Here is a 20450-nt window from a genome sequence, read left to right as displayed (position 1 = left end):
ATGTGACGCGGGTAGCAGAATTGAAATATTTTTCTCTCCTTTGAGTGAATTCTTTTCCAGCGTATACGATACTGGAATTCTGTTTTCCAATCGTTCCCACCTTCGGAGACGAGCCCGGCTCACACAAACACATGTGTAAGGCATATTATGCTCAACCGATCGGATGACGTTTATGCTTCGTGCCTTAACTGATGTTGTATCAGTCTGGGTTAGGTTGCTGTTGGATACGCGAGCGTTTTTACTTTGGTCCGCACTTGGCTCTACAGGCTGTACTTGCGTACGTGTGTTGTGTTGTTTTCTACTGTTGTTATTCGCATTCTTTTCTATCGTGGTAACCTGAACAGAAGAAAGTCAGGAAGAAGAAGAAACATCAGGTTCGATATTTGGTGCAATAATGTTCTTAAAAGTTCTGTCTAGTAGTTGAAAGTTTGGAAAATGAAATTGTGCTCCAGTGAAAGAATTGATTTCATGCTTTATAATGATGAAATCTACAGTATATTATCAGCAGTGGTTGACGCAAAAAAGTTGTACTGAAAAGTGAATGCTGCGATTTTCGTGCGTGAATCATAACAAAAGTGGCATAAAAATTCCATCAGGTTTTGTGGATCTCTTCCGTGCATAGTTTAGAGCGGAGGCTGTCGTCCGCTGAGTTTCTTTTTCTCCCGCTACTGCTATTGTTACTTCAGATGCTGCTGTTTGCTGAAGATAATTGTTACAAAAAGTGGTCGAGTATTGTGAACGTTTGCACAAGTGTTGCCAGGTCTGACATGCAGTGGAATATGACTTTATCTGAAGGAATTTATTCATCTGGGAGAATTGCATTCCGCCGTTGCAAAAGCTCGTACACACCTACTGTCTCTGCTTGTTTACGATGCTAATACTTGCACCGTCTGGCTAGCAGGAATAGCTGTTGTTAGTTGAAGTATTTTTTATTTGCGCTAAAAAAATGATATAAACTTAAGCTTCACATCGTAATAGTAAGTTGAGTAAGTCGATCTAAAGATCTAAGGTCGATAACTGCAACAATATGTTTCATCTTGTGAAATTGTGGTTTACTCAAATCACAACTTCGATTTTCAGAAAAAAACTGTTTCTTACACGGTTGCTCATACAATTGTGCAAACAGTGAATACTTTATGCTTACACGATTTTTCAGTATTACGATAATTTTTAATAAAAAAAAGTTGGTATCTAATTTGCTTTTAACAATCAATCTAAATATAGAATAAAGACGACATTGATTTTTTTTTTTGAAAAGTTCAAAACACTTAAACTCAATCGTGTTATTTGAATAAAAAGCAATGTTAGCAATTGGGAAAATAGTTGACGTGGAATAAAATGATCTATAGCTGAAATTGAAATTTACCAGGACTATAGAAAACATATTCTGAGTGTCAGTGAACTTATATTTATAAGCACCACCGTGTTAACATTAAATATTGTATTTCTGCAAGTTTTCGCACATGTGGGCAAGCTCTATTCAAGTTTCTATAGTGGTCATCTTTCTCTTAAGTGCGAGTATAATACGTTAGAAGTTTGTACATCACTATTTGGTCAACTTTTCGTACCATAAGTGCATATGTGAAATCCTATTATTACCGTCACCGATGAAGTGTGTAAATATATTACATTGAAACCGAAATCAGAAAATGGAAAACCGTATGCTGAGGTGTTGGAAAGATTGAGCAGATCTCTTTCGAGTTCAAAATCGGTTCGCCTGCTGCTAACGAGCAAGGTAGTTTGAGGCGATGGCGTAAATAAACTCAGGAAAAATCCTGATAAGATAAGCACAATCACCTAGGACCGTCATCGTGGCCGTCGTCATTGTCAGGCGCATTGAGTGCTCAATGAGCTGAAGCTGTTGTGGAGTGGTGTAAATATTAATAGTTGAAAGGTTTGTGTTCCGCTGTACGAAATACGCAGAAGGAAACACCTAGACAACGATGGTGATAGGGAAACTGCAACCGTTGGAATTTACGGACTGTCTGCTGGATAGTCCGGAATTCCGAGAAAATTTGAATCAGCACGAAAAGGAGCTGGAAAAAACGAGTCAGCAAATTAAGCGGATTATCAAGGAAGTGAAGGACTTGCTAGCTGCCGCCAAAAGTAAGTTATCAATAAATATTTTTTCCACAGTTAGTTTATGATCGATTGGCAGATTGATTACTCAGTGAATAGTTCATAGTTTCCTTCGAAGTTTGTTTTTTCTATTTTATAATGCAAGCAAAATCCGCGAGATATTTAAATGTTGCGTTTCAGAGGCTCCGTTATCTGAAAGTGTAGATAGAAGCTCAATTTGGCTGTTGCGAAACGATTTTCTTTCGGTCAACTGTCGCCAACGCGAAAGGTGCGAAATTGAATGGTCATAGTACAAACACAGTTCGGGTGACATCATTCTTTTTTGGTTGTATGTGAATGATAAAATTGTTGTCCCCAAATTGGCGTACGGCAGCAACAACACGTTTGATCGAACATTCATTTTCATTTCTCGGACGTTTGATTGGTTATTCCAATAGAAAGTTATTTAGCGATCAGTGCTTAATTGCCGCATCCTGCAGTTGCTGCTGCTCGTGTTCCATAGGGTTTGACACCGTTTGTCGGGACGCTCGGATGCTGATTCAGCGCCTTTGCCAGATTGTTTATCCAATGCCGTTTTACAGTGAATCAGTTTCGAGTTTGAGCATTCACACCACCGTCAATGTTGATTGCGTGCCTCTTTCGCGCTATTCTACAGTCCAGGCAACTTTGCCGTAAGTCACTGGAGAACTCGCTCGAAAAAGCTGCTATCGTACGATTTTTTTCCGCTGATGAACTGAAAATCGAGAACTTCTTGGAAAACCAATTTTTTCGTCTCTCGCTATTCGCGTATTCGATGAACCGTTGTTGGGTAAAATCTTTTGAAAATCCCCGTTTAAGTTGCTATTTGGAACTCACCGTATGCAGCAGTGTGACCGTATAGAGATCCGTTGCTTGCAAGCAGTCAGTGCCCTGTAGACACAGTTGACTTTGTTCTCACATAGGGTAGGGAACATATTTTAAGCAGCTTTAGGAACCGCCTTTGTATTCAGTCGAAATACTCGAAATGTGTTGGGTGAAACTCAAACAGTAGTATATCAATCTGTTCGCTATTGTTTTCTCTATCAGAACTTGTTTCAGATTGTAAAACTAAGTTTGCAAACTTTGACAGTCATCAATCAAAGTTACGAATCGAGGGACACTATTCCAATCACCCCGAACCTATTTTAAGCAGTTTCCATCTGTTTTGCAGGCGTTTTTTTTTTTCAGCACCCGACGTGGCTCCTGAATGGCTGCAATATAGGTCGATTTGTTTCAAATGCAATTATTCACAGATTTCTTTGTGATTAACGGTATTACTTATATTCGTAAGACAGCTAGACAATCGTTTCCATCATTGAAATTGTCGATATTGATCAAAATGCAAGAAATTGAGGCCTGTTTTCTTCGACTGATTAAAATAGGCGCTACTGCTTAAGCCGTTCCTTACCCTAACTGGCTTCTAGTTTAAAAGTTGGTAGGTACCATCATGGAATGAAATAAAATTCTAAAGTAAGAATTTAGAATTCACCTTCGGGGTTTTCATCTCTATTCGAATGATATGGTCATCAACATGAGTGTCTTATATAATATTAGGTATATAAAATTAGTTCGTATCTTGTTGGTTTGTTATTCTATCTATTGCCTATACAATACGAAATTGTTATTGATTCGACACGTTCAGAGGGTAAACGCAGTGAATAACGGGTCTACTACGAAAGGCTGAAACTCAAAAGGCTGAAACACGGAAGGCTGAAATCCGAAAGGCTGAAATCACGAAAGGCTGAAAGCTACATAAGGCTGAAAACACGAAAGGCTGAATCACGAAAAGCTGAAAAATCATAAGGCTGAAATTCACAAAGTTCATTTCTAAAAATACACTCGCGGCCTTCGGCCGACTCGATTGTCCGACATGTATGCTGTCCTTACTCGCTATCGCTCGTTCGGACTAAACTAGGGGATCACTCCTACGAGACAGTAGACCTAGGAAAACGAACGAACCTATACAGAGGTGATTTCTGCGGGGGGGCTGCCCCTCCGCAGTGGCCGGCGCTTCCGACGGCGGGTCGCCGGCGCACACTCGCGGCCTTCGGCCGTCTCGCCCTGAATCATCTAGGAAACGTGTACAAGAGTCAAGTGTGTATAGATTCAAATGTTGCCGAAAATTGATTTTCCATTGCACAAACCAATTAATACTCAAACATTGAACTCTGTCACCTTAAAAAGGTTTGTTATCCATGTGTCTGAATTTTTCAACGATTATGATTCAAGTTACAAAAGTTTCAGCCTTTCATGTTTCAGCCTTTCGTTCATTCAACCTTTTGTGGTTTCAGCCTTTTGGGTTTCAGCCTTCTGAGTTTAAGCCTTTCGTTACTAACCCGTGAATAACAATGTTTCGTTATTCGAATGGATCTTTGTTGTGATTCGAACCACCTGGGTTTTGTTGGAAAGTAAAGTATAAAAAGAATTTATTTGCCATTAGCTCTACAGTAAGAATCAATCAGGACGATGTAGATAACAATACTGCTGGCGCTAATGGATTATTCGAGTAGCGAATATTTTTTACGGGATTTGTTAGCTGAAAAAATAATCACTGTGTACTTTCATTGAAAAAGTTAAATTTTTAATGATTTTTGAATTTTGCAATTGCTTTCATGTACATTTGATTAAGTTATGCAAAAAAAAAGTTAGTTTGACTCTTTTGAATTGAATAAATATTATATGAGTAATAAAATAAACCACATAGTTTTATTTTTGTTTCGCTTGAAGCGCACGTGGGTATTCGTTTTTTTTTTTTTCATATGAATAACAGTTTTGTCACTATTTTTTATATCAGAGTACTTGTGCATTCATTCTAGGTCACGGCTCTGTAGGAACAACAGATAATCGTCGGCTACATATTAGACTGTTTGGAATAAAATTGGGTTGCGGGGAGGTTCTCTGTTTTTCGGTGATTAGAATCCTTCGGTTTGTATGTGATGTTTACATCACTGTTCGAATTTACGTGCCTCGTAGCCATTGTTTTTCTCTGCGACTGGCACACTGAGGTTGCTAAGCAGTAAAGCGACGCAATGTGAATCATCGTTGCCAGCCTACTTTGTTTGTCAATGTAACTGGAAAAAGTAGCTACGCCGACAGTTGAACGCCCATCATCACGGCGATTGAGCATATGGAATAAAATGATAAACCTCTATTATGTGTTCCGTCTAATTGCTATATAAGCCTACTTTCTTTTGTTCGCGGCACGAACTGATCTGTAGCATCAAGACATGCGATTATTTTGTACTTTTTGATCCAAACAACTGTACCTACGTTCTTCGAACTGAGGAAGGCAGAGTCCTATCGCGTTTACATACCGATGGAAAAGTGCACGCATCTCACACACCATTAGGGATGCGAGAAGTGAAGCGGATGAATGAATTGTTCCAATTAATGAATGAACGAACGATCGGAAGGGCTTAAGAAGCGCACCCATTGCGGTTGAGAAACGGCGTGTTAGAGGAGAAATCATTTCTTCGTTCGTTCAAGGTGTCACGACCGGTTGGCTGCTGCAGGACGCATGCTGCTAACTAGCTAAACGTGGAAGTATCGCACTCTGTGCTGAAAGGAACCTACAACGTGTTTTGTGTAGGGATATAGACATTTGCGTGAAAGAATGTTCTCACTACCTGCGAAAAAAACAGATTTATCTTTATTGTGTAAAGTATAAAAAATGAACTTCTGACTTCACCCTTTTTTAGATAAATCAGCATAATTTTTGATTGAATGTATCGCACCTCGGATAATATTTATTTATTTAAAAAATGATCATTTATTTATTTCGCCGAACAAAAGTAAACTAAATACTTTTATAACCTCCTACGTTGTGTGCGTTATGTATAGTAGTGTAAAATTAAATGAATTGATTGAGAATGAATTAAATGAATGCAGTGAAGGTTTTACAATTATTAACCTAGCTAACCAATACTGAAGTTGTTCACATACATTTTACTGTTTTTGACCTAGAATAACGTCCTACGGCAACATAGGAGCGCAAATTTGAAACCCGAAATCATTTAGAGCGTCACGAAATTTTCTATTTTCAAATGATTGAAACTCAGTCAGGTTTCAACGAATTTCCTTCATACTTTTAGCAATCGATTGTAAAATTAGCTATGCAATCCACCTAAAAGCGGAAAACTTGTGATCATGCTACGCTAATGATTATACTATTTTTTTACCATTGACGAAATTCAGAGTCTTGTAAAACACATATTTCGACCAAACATTGCTGAAAAAGGCCAAATATCTGGCGAAACTCTCAGTGTAAGTATGAACCAACCAATCACTACCTTTCTCGCCCAGCACAGCCGACGCTACAGTATACGAACGATTTGATTTCGTAAACGAATTGTTGTTCTTGTTTTGCTCACTCGAGTGCACAACGCCATGCCTACCGGAAGTAAAACTCTCAGTTGTCACGCATAGAAGCTAGCATGCAGAAATTCAGTCTTTATTAGTGATGCGAACTAACACTGATAACTATCAGTAATTTTCGCCTCGTTACTGATTACTATCAGTAAGTATCAATAATTCACATTATGGTCGAGAAGCAACATATTTTTTAAACAGTGGACAAAAAATATATTAATCCATATGTATAGTGTTTTATCATTATAAGTTAGGAATCTCATTAAACAATTTATCTTTATATTTGTTCGTACACATATTTATTATTTGTTTATTTATTTAAATTAGTTTAACAAAAGTCTGATTAAATGTTGTGCGGTCAGAATTATAAAAGCGAGGTATTATTTGAGCCGTTGTGAGCAAATGTGGTACATGTGCCATAAGGCAAACTTTTCAGGAAACGCAATAAACGAAAACACTCGAATAGTAAACTACTTTCAACATTTTTTTTTCAACATAATTGCACTAAATCGTTGCTGGAATGCTTTTGTTTTGTGTTTTGTTAATTTTGTTTATGGGCAAAATAATGACAACCAGAAAATGTTGAGAGCAATAGTGGTACATGTGTCTGAAATATTTAACGCCAAATATTTCGTAATCTGGGTATCCTAGAGTTTTCCAGTTTGTAGAAGTGAGATGGTCTTTTATGGACTAAGGTGGCAACCAGGCAACCCTCGTGGTTAATTGTCAATTTCCTGTTTTATCCAAACTATTTCTGCAGGGTCAACTAGAAGGAAAATCTTTTGACCGGACTATGGTCCAAGGTGATCACCGGGTGGACTTTGGAAGATGCAGAGTAAAAAAGGTCAATTTTCAAAACTGGTCCTAGAGCTTTCTCGCTTCTTTGAAACCGCTTCTGTGGGGTTAAATAGAAGGAAAATGATGGTTTGGTTTAATGTGACTATTACGCGGCCCACCGGATGATCCAGGACTGCAGTGAAAGCGGTTCAGAGTTGCAAATCAGTGTTTATAATCCACTTCTTGGTGGTGCTACCTAAAAGTATGCCCGAGCAGGAGAAAATATCATTACAATATCACAACCAGATACCTCATTTTGATCTTAATATGGTTTACATAGTGCTACATTCCGATTCGGAACTTGACCTTCAGTTTGTTATACACAGACTTTGCAGCCAACTGTTTAGTTGTACAGGACAATTGGGGGGCTAGCGCTACGATCCTACTGACACTAACAGGCTCTACCGAGCCGAGACTCGAGCCTACGACGACTGGCTTGTTAGGCCAGCATCGTACCTCGAGACCATCTGGGAGATAAACAGACGTACCATAACTTTTATTTTCGTGGATTAAAATAACGGTCAATTCAAATAAGTTTCAGTTATGCGGGATATTCTCGTCACAGCGGTGGTGGTGCTGATTTGCTTTTTCCCTTTGAACTCAGTTGACAATTGTCGCGCGCCGTGCTACCAAAACAGCAGAAAAGCTAAAAATTTATCTTTTTTTTGGGTTTCGCACGAGTTAGTAGGAAGCACAATTTTCTTAAAATTTTGTACGGAGTGGTACGTCTGTTTGTCTGTGGTTATATATCGATCCAAAAACATTCTCAAAGACACTAGGGTGTTACCTTTTGAACTAACCCCAATCGATCTAAGTAGGTAAAATCTCGTCTGTTACAAAATACTCACATATACACTAGTGTCACGTCGTTAAAAAATTCCTTAACAAACAGATCATCATCCTGAAGTATTCAATCACTTAAACAACTTTGCTGAAGACATGAATGATCTAGGGTAACGAACGGCTTCGGCAGTGGGTTTCTTCGGCAGGTTTCTGCTTGAGATGTGCTAAGATTATCAAGCCATAACGCATCCTTTATGCTCAAACTGGACTTGTACCACTGTTGCTCCCAACGAAATGGTGGTTATGATTTTTTAAATTCGAACAAATTATCTACAACAGTTTATGACTCTACACTTCATTTCATTATTTTCTTCAATTCAATGTATCACTCGCGTCGTAAATAAGTAAACACGAAAAAATAAACTACTTTAAAATGCGTATGCGCGTTTCTCGCGTTGTCAGTTAAAATATATTTAAAAAAATGGGTTAAATAATAAAAAAACTGTATACTAGAGCGCAGCAATTGCACGTCCGAATTCTGCGACGGTTCGACGAAGAATAAAGCAGTTGCAGCCTTGCAGCAATCCAGTAGCGCGAAGAGTTCGTTGTGAAGCCCGAAAGTTCAACAGAGATAGCGATTTGGAGAGTCGATTTCGTTGTTAATTTTCTACGCGATAAATAAAGCTTGATGAATTCGTCTTCGTCGTTCCAGTGTCTCCAGGCCGAATAGAGGACAGCGATCAGGATGAGACGGAAAATTAAAGCGATCCCGCCAAGGTCTCTTAGCTCAAATCGTAGAAATCTTCTCTGCACACTTTCGATGCGTGAATTCCACACTAGCTGATGAGGGCACCAAATTAAAGAAGCATCCTTGATCAGAGGCCGTACAAACGAGCAATAAAGCGTTCAAGGCAGTGAGGATTTTTGAAATCTCGAGCAATTTTTGTGATAGATCCAAGTTGACGTGAAGCTTTCGAGATAACAGCCGAGTGATATTGATTAAAGGTGAGGTTAGAATCGAGTAGGACACCAAAGTCGTTGACTTGGTCAACTCTCTTTGGGGCACGCCCATCGATTCGGTAACTTAAAACTATTGGACTGCTTTTCCGGTGAAAGGTCAAAACCTGACATTTAGAAACGCTAAGAAAAAACATATTTCGTCGACACCAATAAATAAACCCTATAGCACTTGTAAACGTTTGCAGTCATCAACAGCTTGAGCTACTAAATATAATTATAGATCATCAGCATACACTAATTTGCAGCCGGCTCCAAGTAGCAAGACTATGTCGTTTGAAAATAAAATGAACAACAGAGGTCCTGAATTGCTGCCTTGAGGAACACCGGAAACGTTGATGAACTGAGACGAAAAACTGGAATCAATCTGCACACGAGTTCTATCGCACAAATAAAAATAAACCATTCCCTTAGTTTTCGAGAAGCGCCAAGACGTTCAAGGTTTCGCTAAAGTATCTTGTGGTCAATTCGATCAAATACATGCACGTAGCGTAGGTTTTGTCTTTTATTAAAGTGCCAAGAATATCAGTAAGACTAAAACTTTAATGATATGAGTTTTGTATATCCAATCACTGCTACAAAGGACGATTTGTTGGGAAAAGGATCGACCAGCGATTTCAAATGTATCGCAGTCTTCCAACGCAGAGGAAACTCGCAGACTGCGCAGTGGTGATTGTAAATCATTTTTTGGGTTTTTTCATGGACGATTACATATTTTCGATTGAAGTAGTAAATATGAGTTTTCCACATCTAAGTACTACAATAATCTCGAGTTTACTATCAAGAAACGCAGTATTATTTGCTGTTAGAAACAGTTAGCGTCAAAGTAGGAAAACACAGCACCTATCATTGATTCGTAGTCACTTTACAAAACTAACTACGAACAAATCTCGGCAGCATTTCCTATCATTTTCAGATTTGGAAGAATTTGGAAGATTTGGAAAAATATACGCATCCCGACGGGATGAGATACCACAACAGTCTAGCAGATAGACAAGCGGTCAATCAGAGCTTCACAATTTTTAACTCAGTTTCTTTTCAACTTTCTTTCAATAGAGTCAATATGAACATATCGATCATATTCACAAATCTGTTGCAAGAAAAACATTGACACAAGACAGGCTGCCTTCGACAACCTTGCGGTCGTGTCTTATAAATAACCTCTTAAACTATTTTCTGTGGAATTAAATTGCGCGTTAAATTCGACAATTCGCTTCGATCATACATTAACACTCTAAACTATAACAAATAAACTAAACCTGTAAAACCCCCAGCTTATTGACAAAAATTATTAGATTCAAACTAATTTTATTCAGTTTAAAGAATTAACTTATCTCTATTTTTTCCAAATGGAACCAGAAATATGTTTTCTTTTATCCCATTCATAGATATCATAATTTGAAAAGGGCATATTTCCTAAATTAAAACTATAATAGCTATTCACCTGTGAAATATATTTACAAAGTTGCGTCTTCTAGAGCTCTGAAAGTATCTAAATACAACAATACTGAGAAATTTGAATATAAAAGGTTTTTTTAGAGCCACCCTAAGGGGCCATCCGCATTCCAGGTGTAAAGCTTTGGGGAGGGGAGAGGGTATGCGTAATGTCCACAGTCCATACAAAATTTTTAGATTTTATATGGGCAGTTGTTGAGGAGAGAGCGGTTTCAAAATCGTTAAAAATCAGTCCACGTGGAATGTGGATGGTCCCTAAGCAAAATTGCTCTAATTCAGTCAATGCAAAGCTACAAAAATGTACTCTTCTCCATAGTTGTTAAAATCAAATGATTTACAACTTTGCCGAAAGCAGTACATTTTTTTCCGTCCTATACAAATTACGTAACGCATGAAAGGGGGGAGAGGGGTTAAGTTTGCTTTAACTAGTGTTAGATATAGGAGTTGTAGAGGGGTGGTTCTGATTGTAGTTAAGACAGTTAAGTAACTGTGATATTTTCTCAAAATTTAAAAAAAATGTAGAAAGGGGGGGGGGGGTGGGAGGCGCAGGTCGTTTAGAGTATGGCGTCGTACACAAATTACGTAACGTATTGAAGGGGTAGTAGGGGTGTTGAGTCTGTGTTACTTATGGTTACATAAGAGTGTGTGTGTGTGTGGGGGGGGGGGGGTGGTAGTTGGAGACTGTTATGGATGTTTGCTCAAAATCAATTAGTTCATATTAGCTCAAATTGAATTAGTTTGTTCAGCGTTACGTAATTTTAAAGGGGGGAGTCAGCTTCTCCATAGAGAGTATGGCTCTAAAACCACAAAATTGCATCGAAAACCTCATTTCCGCCTAATTTAGGCGTCTTTCTGTACCACTGTGTAATGTACGAGTTGATAAATTCCTGAGAGAATCGATGCGCTACGAAACAATCCCGTTAACACATCACATCATTGCGAATTCACGACGAGCTTTAACTTCGGTAAAATCACTTTAAATCTTATAAACATTTTTAGGTATTTATTGAAACTTTTTAGCGGTTTGACTGTAGCCCGTCTAAAGGCGGCATTGGACACTAGGGGGTTAAATTACGAAGTGCATTCAACAAGAAACGCTTTTGCACTGATTAAATTTTATGTGTAATGTAGAAAACGGACACCATACTATGCTACAGTATTACAATGATAATACTGTGACGCAGGGGTTTATCAATGCGATCAAAAGCCTCACTGAAGTCAGTAAATTGATTGTTATTGAGCGTATTTTTATGAGACAAGACAACACGTATGGTTCTTGCAATGGTACAATGTACAATGAATTGAGCGCCCTATTTTATTGAAAAATTAAAATGAAAAATAGAAAGCAATAATTTACAGTCCTATCATTACCGATTCTTTGTAATTTTTTAATTTTTTTTATTGGATTCAAGCCATGTAATTCCAATAACTATTGTAAAATATTAACCGAATATGAAGATTTTTATCCTAGACATCGATAAAATCCGTGGCAATGAGTTTTCTAACAGAAATGGATACAATCGGTTAATGTTTAAACAATGACTTGTTCACCGCATAAGGTAACGCAAAGAATGTGTACCACAAACCCTCAAATAGAAGCGTCTGGATTAATTTTCATCTAACCGATTGATTTGCGGCAACCAACCGCACTCTGTACAAGCTGTTTCCTAGTTGGATGTGCCCTGGCGGAAGTATGTGTATCGGTCTATAAATTATGTTTCATTTAAGGTAATTAAAGGGGCTAACCATGAGACGCACGAGACGAAGAGAAGTGCCAATGTGCCAATGGAGGATCGTTGCAAATCTCGTTTTGCTCTCGCAGCGTGTGCGTTCGTCAGCGGTTTCAAAAACAGAAAAATGAAACTTGCGGAAATATTGATAACCGCCGTCTGTGCGTCGTCATCATCGTCGTCGTTCGAATGGGCTGTAACCACTTTCCCAGTGATTAATTATGGCGAACTGTAACGTTAATGACTAAAACGAGCAAAACAATTTAGTCTATATCTGCCAAAGCGTATGTGATAATATAGTTTGTTTAATTTCTGGTAAATGCACTTTTGCTTTTTTTTTTCATTTCATCTATTCCATTTCAACGGGGCGGGATGAGAGCAAGGAAATTTTGTTGATGAAAAAAAATGCGTGGAAAACAAGTTTCCTTCTCAATGTAGCCTACGCTCATTTAAGTCTATTCAAACAAGAATAGCGAGATCATCTTGAAACATGAACATAAATGACAGTTGGCGACGTCTTCGATGGTAGTCTAGGCGTATTCAATAAGCGCTTTTAACATAAAAAAACTATCAATAAATTCAAATGATTCCGTTTTTTTTGGTAAGCTTATCCTTGTTACGTCAGAGCAGAACACTCTAGTATTATTAGTTATAATAACACAATGATGAAATATTCTAAAACAAAATGAAAACTAAGATAGGCGCACCCAAAGGGATGGCATATAATAACGTTGAGTCACCAATATCCAGTTTGTTCAAGGTCACAGAACACATCTTCTTCCTAGCGTGTGCACCTCACATATCATTCGAGTAGATGAAGCAAGTGTGTATAACACCACTACAAGTCGAAAGGCAACGAATGATCGTCACACTTTACCTGACTTTGTGTTGCGCAAGGGGTTTTGCTTTTTTTATAGATATAGCAGAAGCAGTCTAACAAGTCGGTTTCAGTAAATTGTTACAAACGTATCGATTTCATGTTTAGATTGTTGGTTGCTGTGCCAACCTGTTGGAGCTTGTTCAAACTGATATAAATGTATCGTTGGTTTCCGGTTGATCGTTGAGGGCATTTCGTTATAACACCTCGAAATAGAAGTGAATCTAGTACTTAAAATCTTCTATTGAATCAGAAAAAATATTTTTTCTTTATAAAAGTTTTACAAGTTTAAAAGGTTTGAGAATAAGAAAAAATATAGCTTACGGGATTCATTAGTCGCTCTGTGCTTGAATTGACTGCGTGCGCAACTATTCCAAACAAGACACCGTTGGAGGTGGCTTGATTGAGGGCATCGAATGCCATATATATTTATTTACAGTGACCAATGATTCACTGCCAACGATGTGCCAAGTATAGACTCTCGGTGAATATTTTGATGCTCCATTTTGCTTCAGCTGTTTATTTAACAATTTTGGTTCATTTCATTTAGTTAGCTTCTCCTTTCGTGTTTAAACAAAATGAGAGATTTCGAATGCCCTATGGATAACTCAACGGATGTAAAAATTTAACAACAGAATCGCAGATCAAAGTAAAATGAAAGTTGTAAAAATGCTTTCGCAAACCGTCATTTGCAAAAATGTATGAACGCTAGTTATCACATCGCAGACAACAATTATTTGATTGAGGTAACAGTTTATTCGAACCTTCCTTAGGCTCACAACGAGATGCAAAATTCTCCCTCCCATTATGTGCCGCTTTTGCGTGTTTGCAGATTGCACCAACATTCAGCGAAAAGGTTTATTGAACTTCGCGAAAAAGGAAACAAAGAGGTTACGAGTCTGATTAATCTTACGACACGAGAGATGTGTTGCATACAACTTCGTCTGAAGTTATAAACTTTTTTTTAAGGAGAAAACAAACAAAAAGCATTAAACTGCAATGTACAACCTGAGCCAGCGTGTTTCTCTGTGTGATGTACCTGTTAGCTGCTTAGCAGTTAAATCGCGTGAGGGAAATCGCCCGAAGAATGTTCAACTCGGACAACGCGCAGACCGTCGTCCCGAAATTCGTGTCACACAAACCATTTAACATTGTTCACATGAATATATATGCCGGTTGTGTGCGGTTCCAATTTGAATAGGAACTATTATGACGTGACGACTGTCCACCAACTGCAACGAGTTCGTTTAAACAATGAGTGGCTTTGAAGGGAAATTTCACTTGAGATTTGTTTCCTGCTTGTAACCGCTGCTACTTTTCTTTCGGGTATGGTTTTTTTAGAGGAATGTTGAACCGAAAGTGGGAAAACGACGGGCGAGACTGATTGCTGGTTTCTGAATATGTTAGCGGATGTATATAATTGCATTTATTCCACGACCTTGGGTGTAACATGCATGGTATTTATGTGGAATAAGCAGGTTAATTATGTAAAATAGAAGAAGTCATTTGATCGATGAAACTGCACAATATTCATGGATTGAAATAGAAAAATAAGTAAGAGTAATATTTCAAAATTTCAGTTGCCCTTACTATTTCGTTTACCAAAGCTGCAAAAATTATCTTCGCAAACCACTAAGTCGCTATACTAACCTGCGTTGTTTACTATTGCATAGCAATCATTTCTTCAATAACTATCATAAACCGCACTTTTGATGTCGTGTAATACACGATTGTCATGAAGTTTCCATCTCGGTGTTTGACGAGATATCCAGAAGTATGCGATCCAGGAGTATTGATCACGATAGCTCATAATAAGCTGAAACAATCTGGATTTTCCGTTCGCCTCTGAGGCTGGCTGAAATCTAACTTGAAAAACAGAGAACATTGGAAGTCGAAATTGGCGAACTCTCTCCCAGAAGTGCACCAACTACTTCGGTGTTCCTTCAGGCAGTAATCTCGGGTCATTGGTATTTATTCAATTTATTAACGATGTAACGCACCTGTTCACCAGAAATTGCAAGCTTGCTTACGCTGATGACTTTAAAATCTATATTGAAGTAGGAAACTTTGCTGACTACGCAGCTGAAAGTTAAATGAAAAACAAGTAAATAATGTTGTACTTACGTTGTACTTTCTAATTTGAGCCTAGGTAGATGGTAGACTGATGTAGAGGTATACACGATCTTTCGACAAGACTGATCATTCAATTCTACTTCTTAAACTAGCTGCCAAAAATTTGTTGTACTTGGGTTTTGCAAATTTAGATGTTTTACGAGTGCATCTGGCATTCCGCAGAGTAGTTATTCTTAGCCATATAGGTATTTGTGTTCGTATTGTTCTTCAGTAATATCCTGGTTCGTCTTGGATTGAGATGAAAAAAGTATTCAGAAAATCCACATAGGACAGTTCACAATCTAAAGACTTTTGTGGTTGATGTTTTTTTCTGAGTAAGAAAATATAAAAAAGGAATATTTTCGAAAATGTTACTTGCTTACTTATGCGTCCTTAGCACCCGTAGTGGTATAGGGTCGACTTGAATGATCTCCATTCTGGATGACTGCTCGTTTTAGCATTGATCTAGGCCTGAAAAAGATTCCTATCGATTTCTTTGATTTCGCCACGAGTCCCTGGGTCTGCCTTTGCTGCGATGCTGGATTCCAGTCCAGCGCTTGCTTGTAGCTTTCGTTCCCGCTCCTTTCGTTCCGCTGCTGTGAAGTTGGATGGGTTGTCCTAGTTTACATTCAACGATTTGGTTTTGCTGACGTTGATGTTGTGACCAACCGCTGAGGAGCGTATAGCCAGGTTGTTGAGCTTACTCTATATGTCAGTAATGCTAATAACGCAACGTCATCAGCCAAATTGAAGTCGTGAGGGGCTTCTTGGTGACAGGCTGCCAAAGCAGCTCACGGTTCAGAACGCGAACAATTGCACCTTCCACGATCTCGCCGAAAACTATGAGGAACAGCAGCGGTGATAATAAACATCCTTGCTTTACACCGGCGACTACCCGACTAGGGTCGGACATGGCTTCTGTTATGCAGGACTCTGTATGGGAAAGCCTCGTACTGCGTTTCGATGAGGTTGACGATATTATCTGAAATTCCTTTGCGCTCCAAGGCGTCCCCAGATCTTCGTGGTTAAGTCGGTCTAAAGCTTTTTCGGAGTCAATAAATACCAAATATAGGGACTCTTAAAATGCATTGACCTACTCCAGGATAATGTGGAGCGTGACAATATGGTCCACATAGAATCGTCTGGCTGTCATCGAAGAGTCGCGTCGATCTTCTGTATCCGATCTAGGATAACTTTGCACAGGACTTTGAGAACATAGTGCATGATACCTCGCCAAATGTTGCATACAGTCAAAATCCATTTCTTGGAGACCTCCATTAAGACGCTTTGCATCCAGTCGGCTGGAAAGTTCGCGGTGTCCCAGATATTGCAGAAGAGTTGATGCAGTATTTTTGCGGATAGCATGGCATGAGCATCTTCGCTGATATAGCTGATAGTAGCTTCGATCTCCTGCAGTGACGAGGCTTCGGAGCTCACGCTTGGTGGATCCTGTCGAGATGTTGATGGCTGGTCGGCTGTTGAAACATGACGTAGTTGTTCGAAGTGTTCGGTCGCGTCTTTCACAAGCATTCTCAGAAAATTAGAGTAAAAAAAAAATTATAAATTTCAAGCTTTGAAAAAAACTTATATTTCACCTTTATGACAATTCTTGCAAGACTCTGAATACAATCGGAGTTAAGCTTTGGCTTTTAGCAATGCATTTGAATGTAATTGATGGAATTTCATTTCTGGGGCATTTTCAACTGGGCTTGCTCATAGAATTGTGGTAATCAGCCCTACTTTTTGGGAAAATATCGGTTTGCAATGCGTAGGTAAATTCTAGCGGAGCATTGTTACTATTTGCTAAGGCATTTTTAGAAATCTGCTACCTGATTTCTGGATTTTTAGGACAGCTTTGAAGTTTGTGAGCGCTAAAATGTTCAGTATTTGGATTACTGGATGCAAAAGTGATGAGGTTGAACGGCGAACTGGCAAACATAAGATTATTTTCGCGTCGATTTTTATTCGTTGACAAAACTTGGATATATTGCTTTCGAGAAAAAACAATTACATAAATTAAAAAAAAAACACAAACATCGGTGATAATTATGTGAACTTACTGGAACGTTTGAACGATAAAGTAAAAGAACAACGATCACATTAAATTAAAAAGTGTTGTTTTATCAAGACTTTGCTACAGTTCAAACCATATTCACAAGATGCCAGGCCACAGATTATATTCTGTTTCGCAAAAAATGGCTCGATGGTAAAAGTTTTGCCAACATTGTACTAAAGACTCTGTCTCTGTGAGCACGATACATTTCGCTATGAATATGGTACTGAAACCATCAAACATCACTGAGAAAAATTTTCCTAAAACAAATGAGAGCAAATCTGCGTTCTGGTATCAAAGGTACTGATTTCGACTGTTACTTGTTTAAATATTTTTTTTTTCTGTTGAAATAGATGGGATTTGATAATATAGCAAATGTTCCTTTCTCATTTGGTGGTTTAAATTGGGTTTGTCAAAGACTCGGAGTGCATTTCCTCCTTTAAACGATTTGACTTTATACTTGCCAGATATCTCTGTTTATTCTGCTCTCACGCTCTCTTCTGACCGAGATACGAACATGGGAATCGGAGGGCTCGCGCACATCATGAAACAAAAATTCAGTTGTCAATTTTTCGCTAACTCGACGTTCAACAAATGTCATGAGTTTTACACCATGCTTCTGCCTGGTTGTCATACTACTACCCTTGTTTGTGTTACTTACTGTAAAAATGGTGCAATACTGTACTAATGCAAAAAAAAAACGCGGATCAACCGGCCAGCCTGCGACACAACCGAGTGCGAGAAAGAGACAATATTTGTCGAATGGATTGCATTATCATGAACTGAATCTTTTTAATAGAAATGACCTTTTTCCAGTGCACTTGCCTGACACTTGTTTGTCGGTCCTAGTGGCGATGGCTGTACGTAGAAAGAAAGAGAGTAAGCGCGTCGTATATAATCTCTCGGTGCTGCCATTAGATGACAACTATCGTTTTTGCTCTGGACTGAAAATAATGGATGAAATCATTCTTATGTTTCAATTGGCCTGTTTATCGGCTCGGTATCTGACACGATTGGGCGATAATTAATCTGTATGAACTGTTCAGCGGTGATATTAACATTTTTTGGGATTGTGAACTTACTTTTACTTATTCAGCACAAAATATAATCAGGAGTGTCCATTTTTTTCTAACTGAAAAATAATGTTATGAATCGTTAATGACTGGCATTTCCGGAATATTGGAAATATTTTGATTTATATGACAATGGAACTGCTTTATTTCTTCTGCTACTTAGCCAGTCTAAGTGTGCACCTCTTCAACTCAGCCAAGAGGACCATTTAGAGCTCAACACTTCATTTCACTTTTCAGTCAGTCTCCCGGATGCCAACCCAGGCAACGCGGTTTGCACGCGTGTCAGTGCCTTTCATTACGGTAATGCAGAGCATGCCGATGATTAAAAAATACGTGACATTCCATCTATTGCTGGTTTCAAATACTAAGCGTGAAAAAATACTGCTATAGAGGGATGGTGACTGAACAAAAAGTTATTACTCATCGCTGTCTGAGCCGTTTGAACAATTATTAATGCATATACATATATGTATGCGATGATAAACAGTCATGCCTCTAATGACCAATAGTGACCTTGAGGAATGCCTAGCCTTTTCCTCGGCTAAAGTATAGACACCGCGGTGTTATCATTTATAGTTTGTCGCATTGTAGTCCTCGGTACCCTGACTGGTTTTACATTAGTAAATACACATCATTAATTAGAATGCGTTGCATTCATAGATAATATTGCTATATTGACATTCAGGTGCATTGCAAATATAGGAAACAATATCTGTACGTTGCTTGAAATTTGACAGCTTCAAATATCAATCACGGCTTATCGTCGGAACTGTGAACAAATGTAAAACAATGAAAGCTTCACCTCTGTGTATTAAGCCGTTGTCTTTTAAATGCTCGAGTTATCAATACTGAGGCAACACATAGACAAAGGTTTGAAAATGTTATACTCTGTCTGTATTTAAATTTGTACATTACAAATTTAAAATTACATTTTTGCTATTTTACTCAGATCATTACCCATGTTATCCCCTGTATCGTTATCGAACACTAACGATGTGTGTGTACACAAACCGTACGGCCTCGTGAACCATAAACAAACAGGTGACTCTATCTCAGTCACATTGAGGTGCTTCAAAGTCCGCATGGATAAATTATCGTTGATCGTTGAGCAGCGCGGATTCCATCCCTGCAAAAACCTGTTCCACACAATAACATAGCGTACTTCGAGGTATGCCAGCAGTAAAAATCAACAACACATACATTAAACCATTATTTCATCACATCTCGTGTGGATCAAACGTCTGATGGCAAACAAAATAACCTGTCGCTTATTTCATGGCTCAACCGCGGAATATGCAATGTGCCCTATTTGGACAGGGTAACCCTTCTACGATTAGAAAACCGATTTTTGTTCCACAGCTTCCGTACGGTAATTAGTACACTCTCAGTAACTGGTCAAGTTCCAATTCATCGAATACATGTGAATAATTGAGTTACAATTCTCTAGAAAAATGTTCGCACCACCCCACCTAGTAGTACCTTTGCTGCAACCGGCAGTAGGGTCGGCTGAGCGTTGTAAACATTTCGACATTCTATAGTTTTTTCCCAGCTTGTAGCCATGCTTGCGAGTGGAAGCAGCGAGAACTTTAATGGAAGTATGGTGAGCATATTTTACCTCTGAAGTCAATTTATGGAGCTCTGGGCTTCTATGTTATACAATGTATCGAATAGTTGTACCTGTGTTTATTTGAGTCCAAATATTAGAACTGTAATTATTGTTATCAGGTTTCCGGTTTTGTGCTCGAATGGTTCTGAGTTATATTGACTAGCCTGCTCTGACGAAGTAACCAATAGATGATAAATCTAGAGAATTCATCTCACTAATTTGAAATATTGAAATACCGTGCTTTAAAAAGCCTGTATATATTTTATTTTAAACTGTTTTTTTTATTAGGAATTCATATTGTTATCATCCCAAAAGTATTGTGAACCAGTGAAAATTGCACAATGAGAATGTAACGCTAGTTCAAAGCACCATTCATCTGGTTCATTTTGCAACTTTATTGGCTCGATCAATCACGGAATGCAACTACGGGCGGTCTACCTAA

The 20450-nt window shown here is 38.4% G+C and overlaps 1 protein-coding gene across 1 annotated transcript in view; it reads left to right on the top strand.

Annotated features, from left to right (window-relative positions):
- The first annotated feature begins 212 nt into the window (after nucleotides 1–212).
- The window catches only part of LOC129719480 (rho GTPase-activating protein Graf), a 92344-nt gene continuing 72106 nt past the window's right edge, over nucleotides 213–20450 (top strand). Inside the window, exons 1-2 of the mRNA XM_055670845.1 lie at nucleotides 213–912; nucleotides 1225–2106. Of these exons, the coding sequence (XP_055526820.1) occupies nucleotides 1944–2106 (163 nt within the window). The 5' untranslated portion in view covers nucleotides 213–912; nucleotides 1225–1943. The remainder of the gene's footprint in view (nucleotides 913–1224; nucleotides 2107–20450) is intronic.

This window comes from Wyeomyia smithii, chromosome 2 (assembly GCF_029784165.1).
Source record: "Wyeomyia smithii strain HCP4-BCI-WySm-NY-G18 chromosome 2, ASM2978416v1, whole genome shotgun sequence".
NCBI lineage: Eukaryota > Metazoa > Arthropoda > Insecta > Diptera > Culicidae > Wyeomyia > Wyeomyia smithii.
The sequence above is the reverse complement of the archived record's forward strand: the minus strand, read 5'-3'. Positions and strand labels throughout refer to the sequence as shown.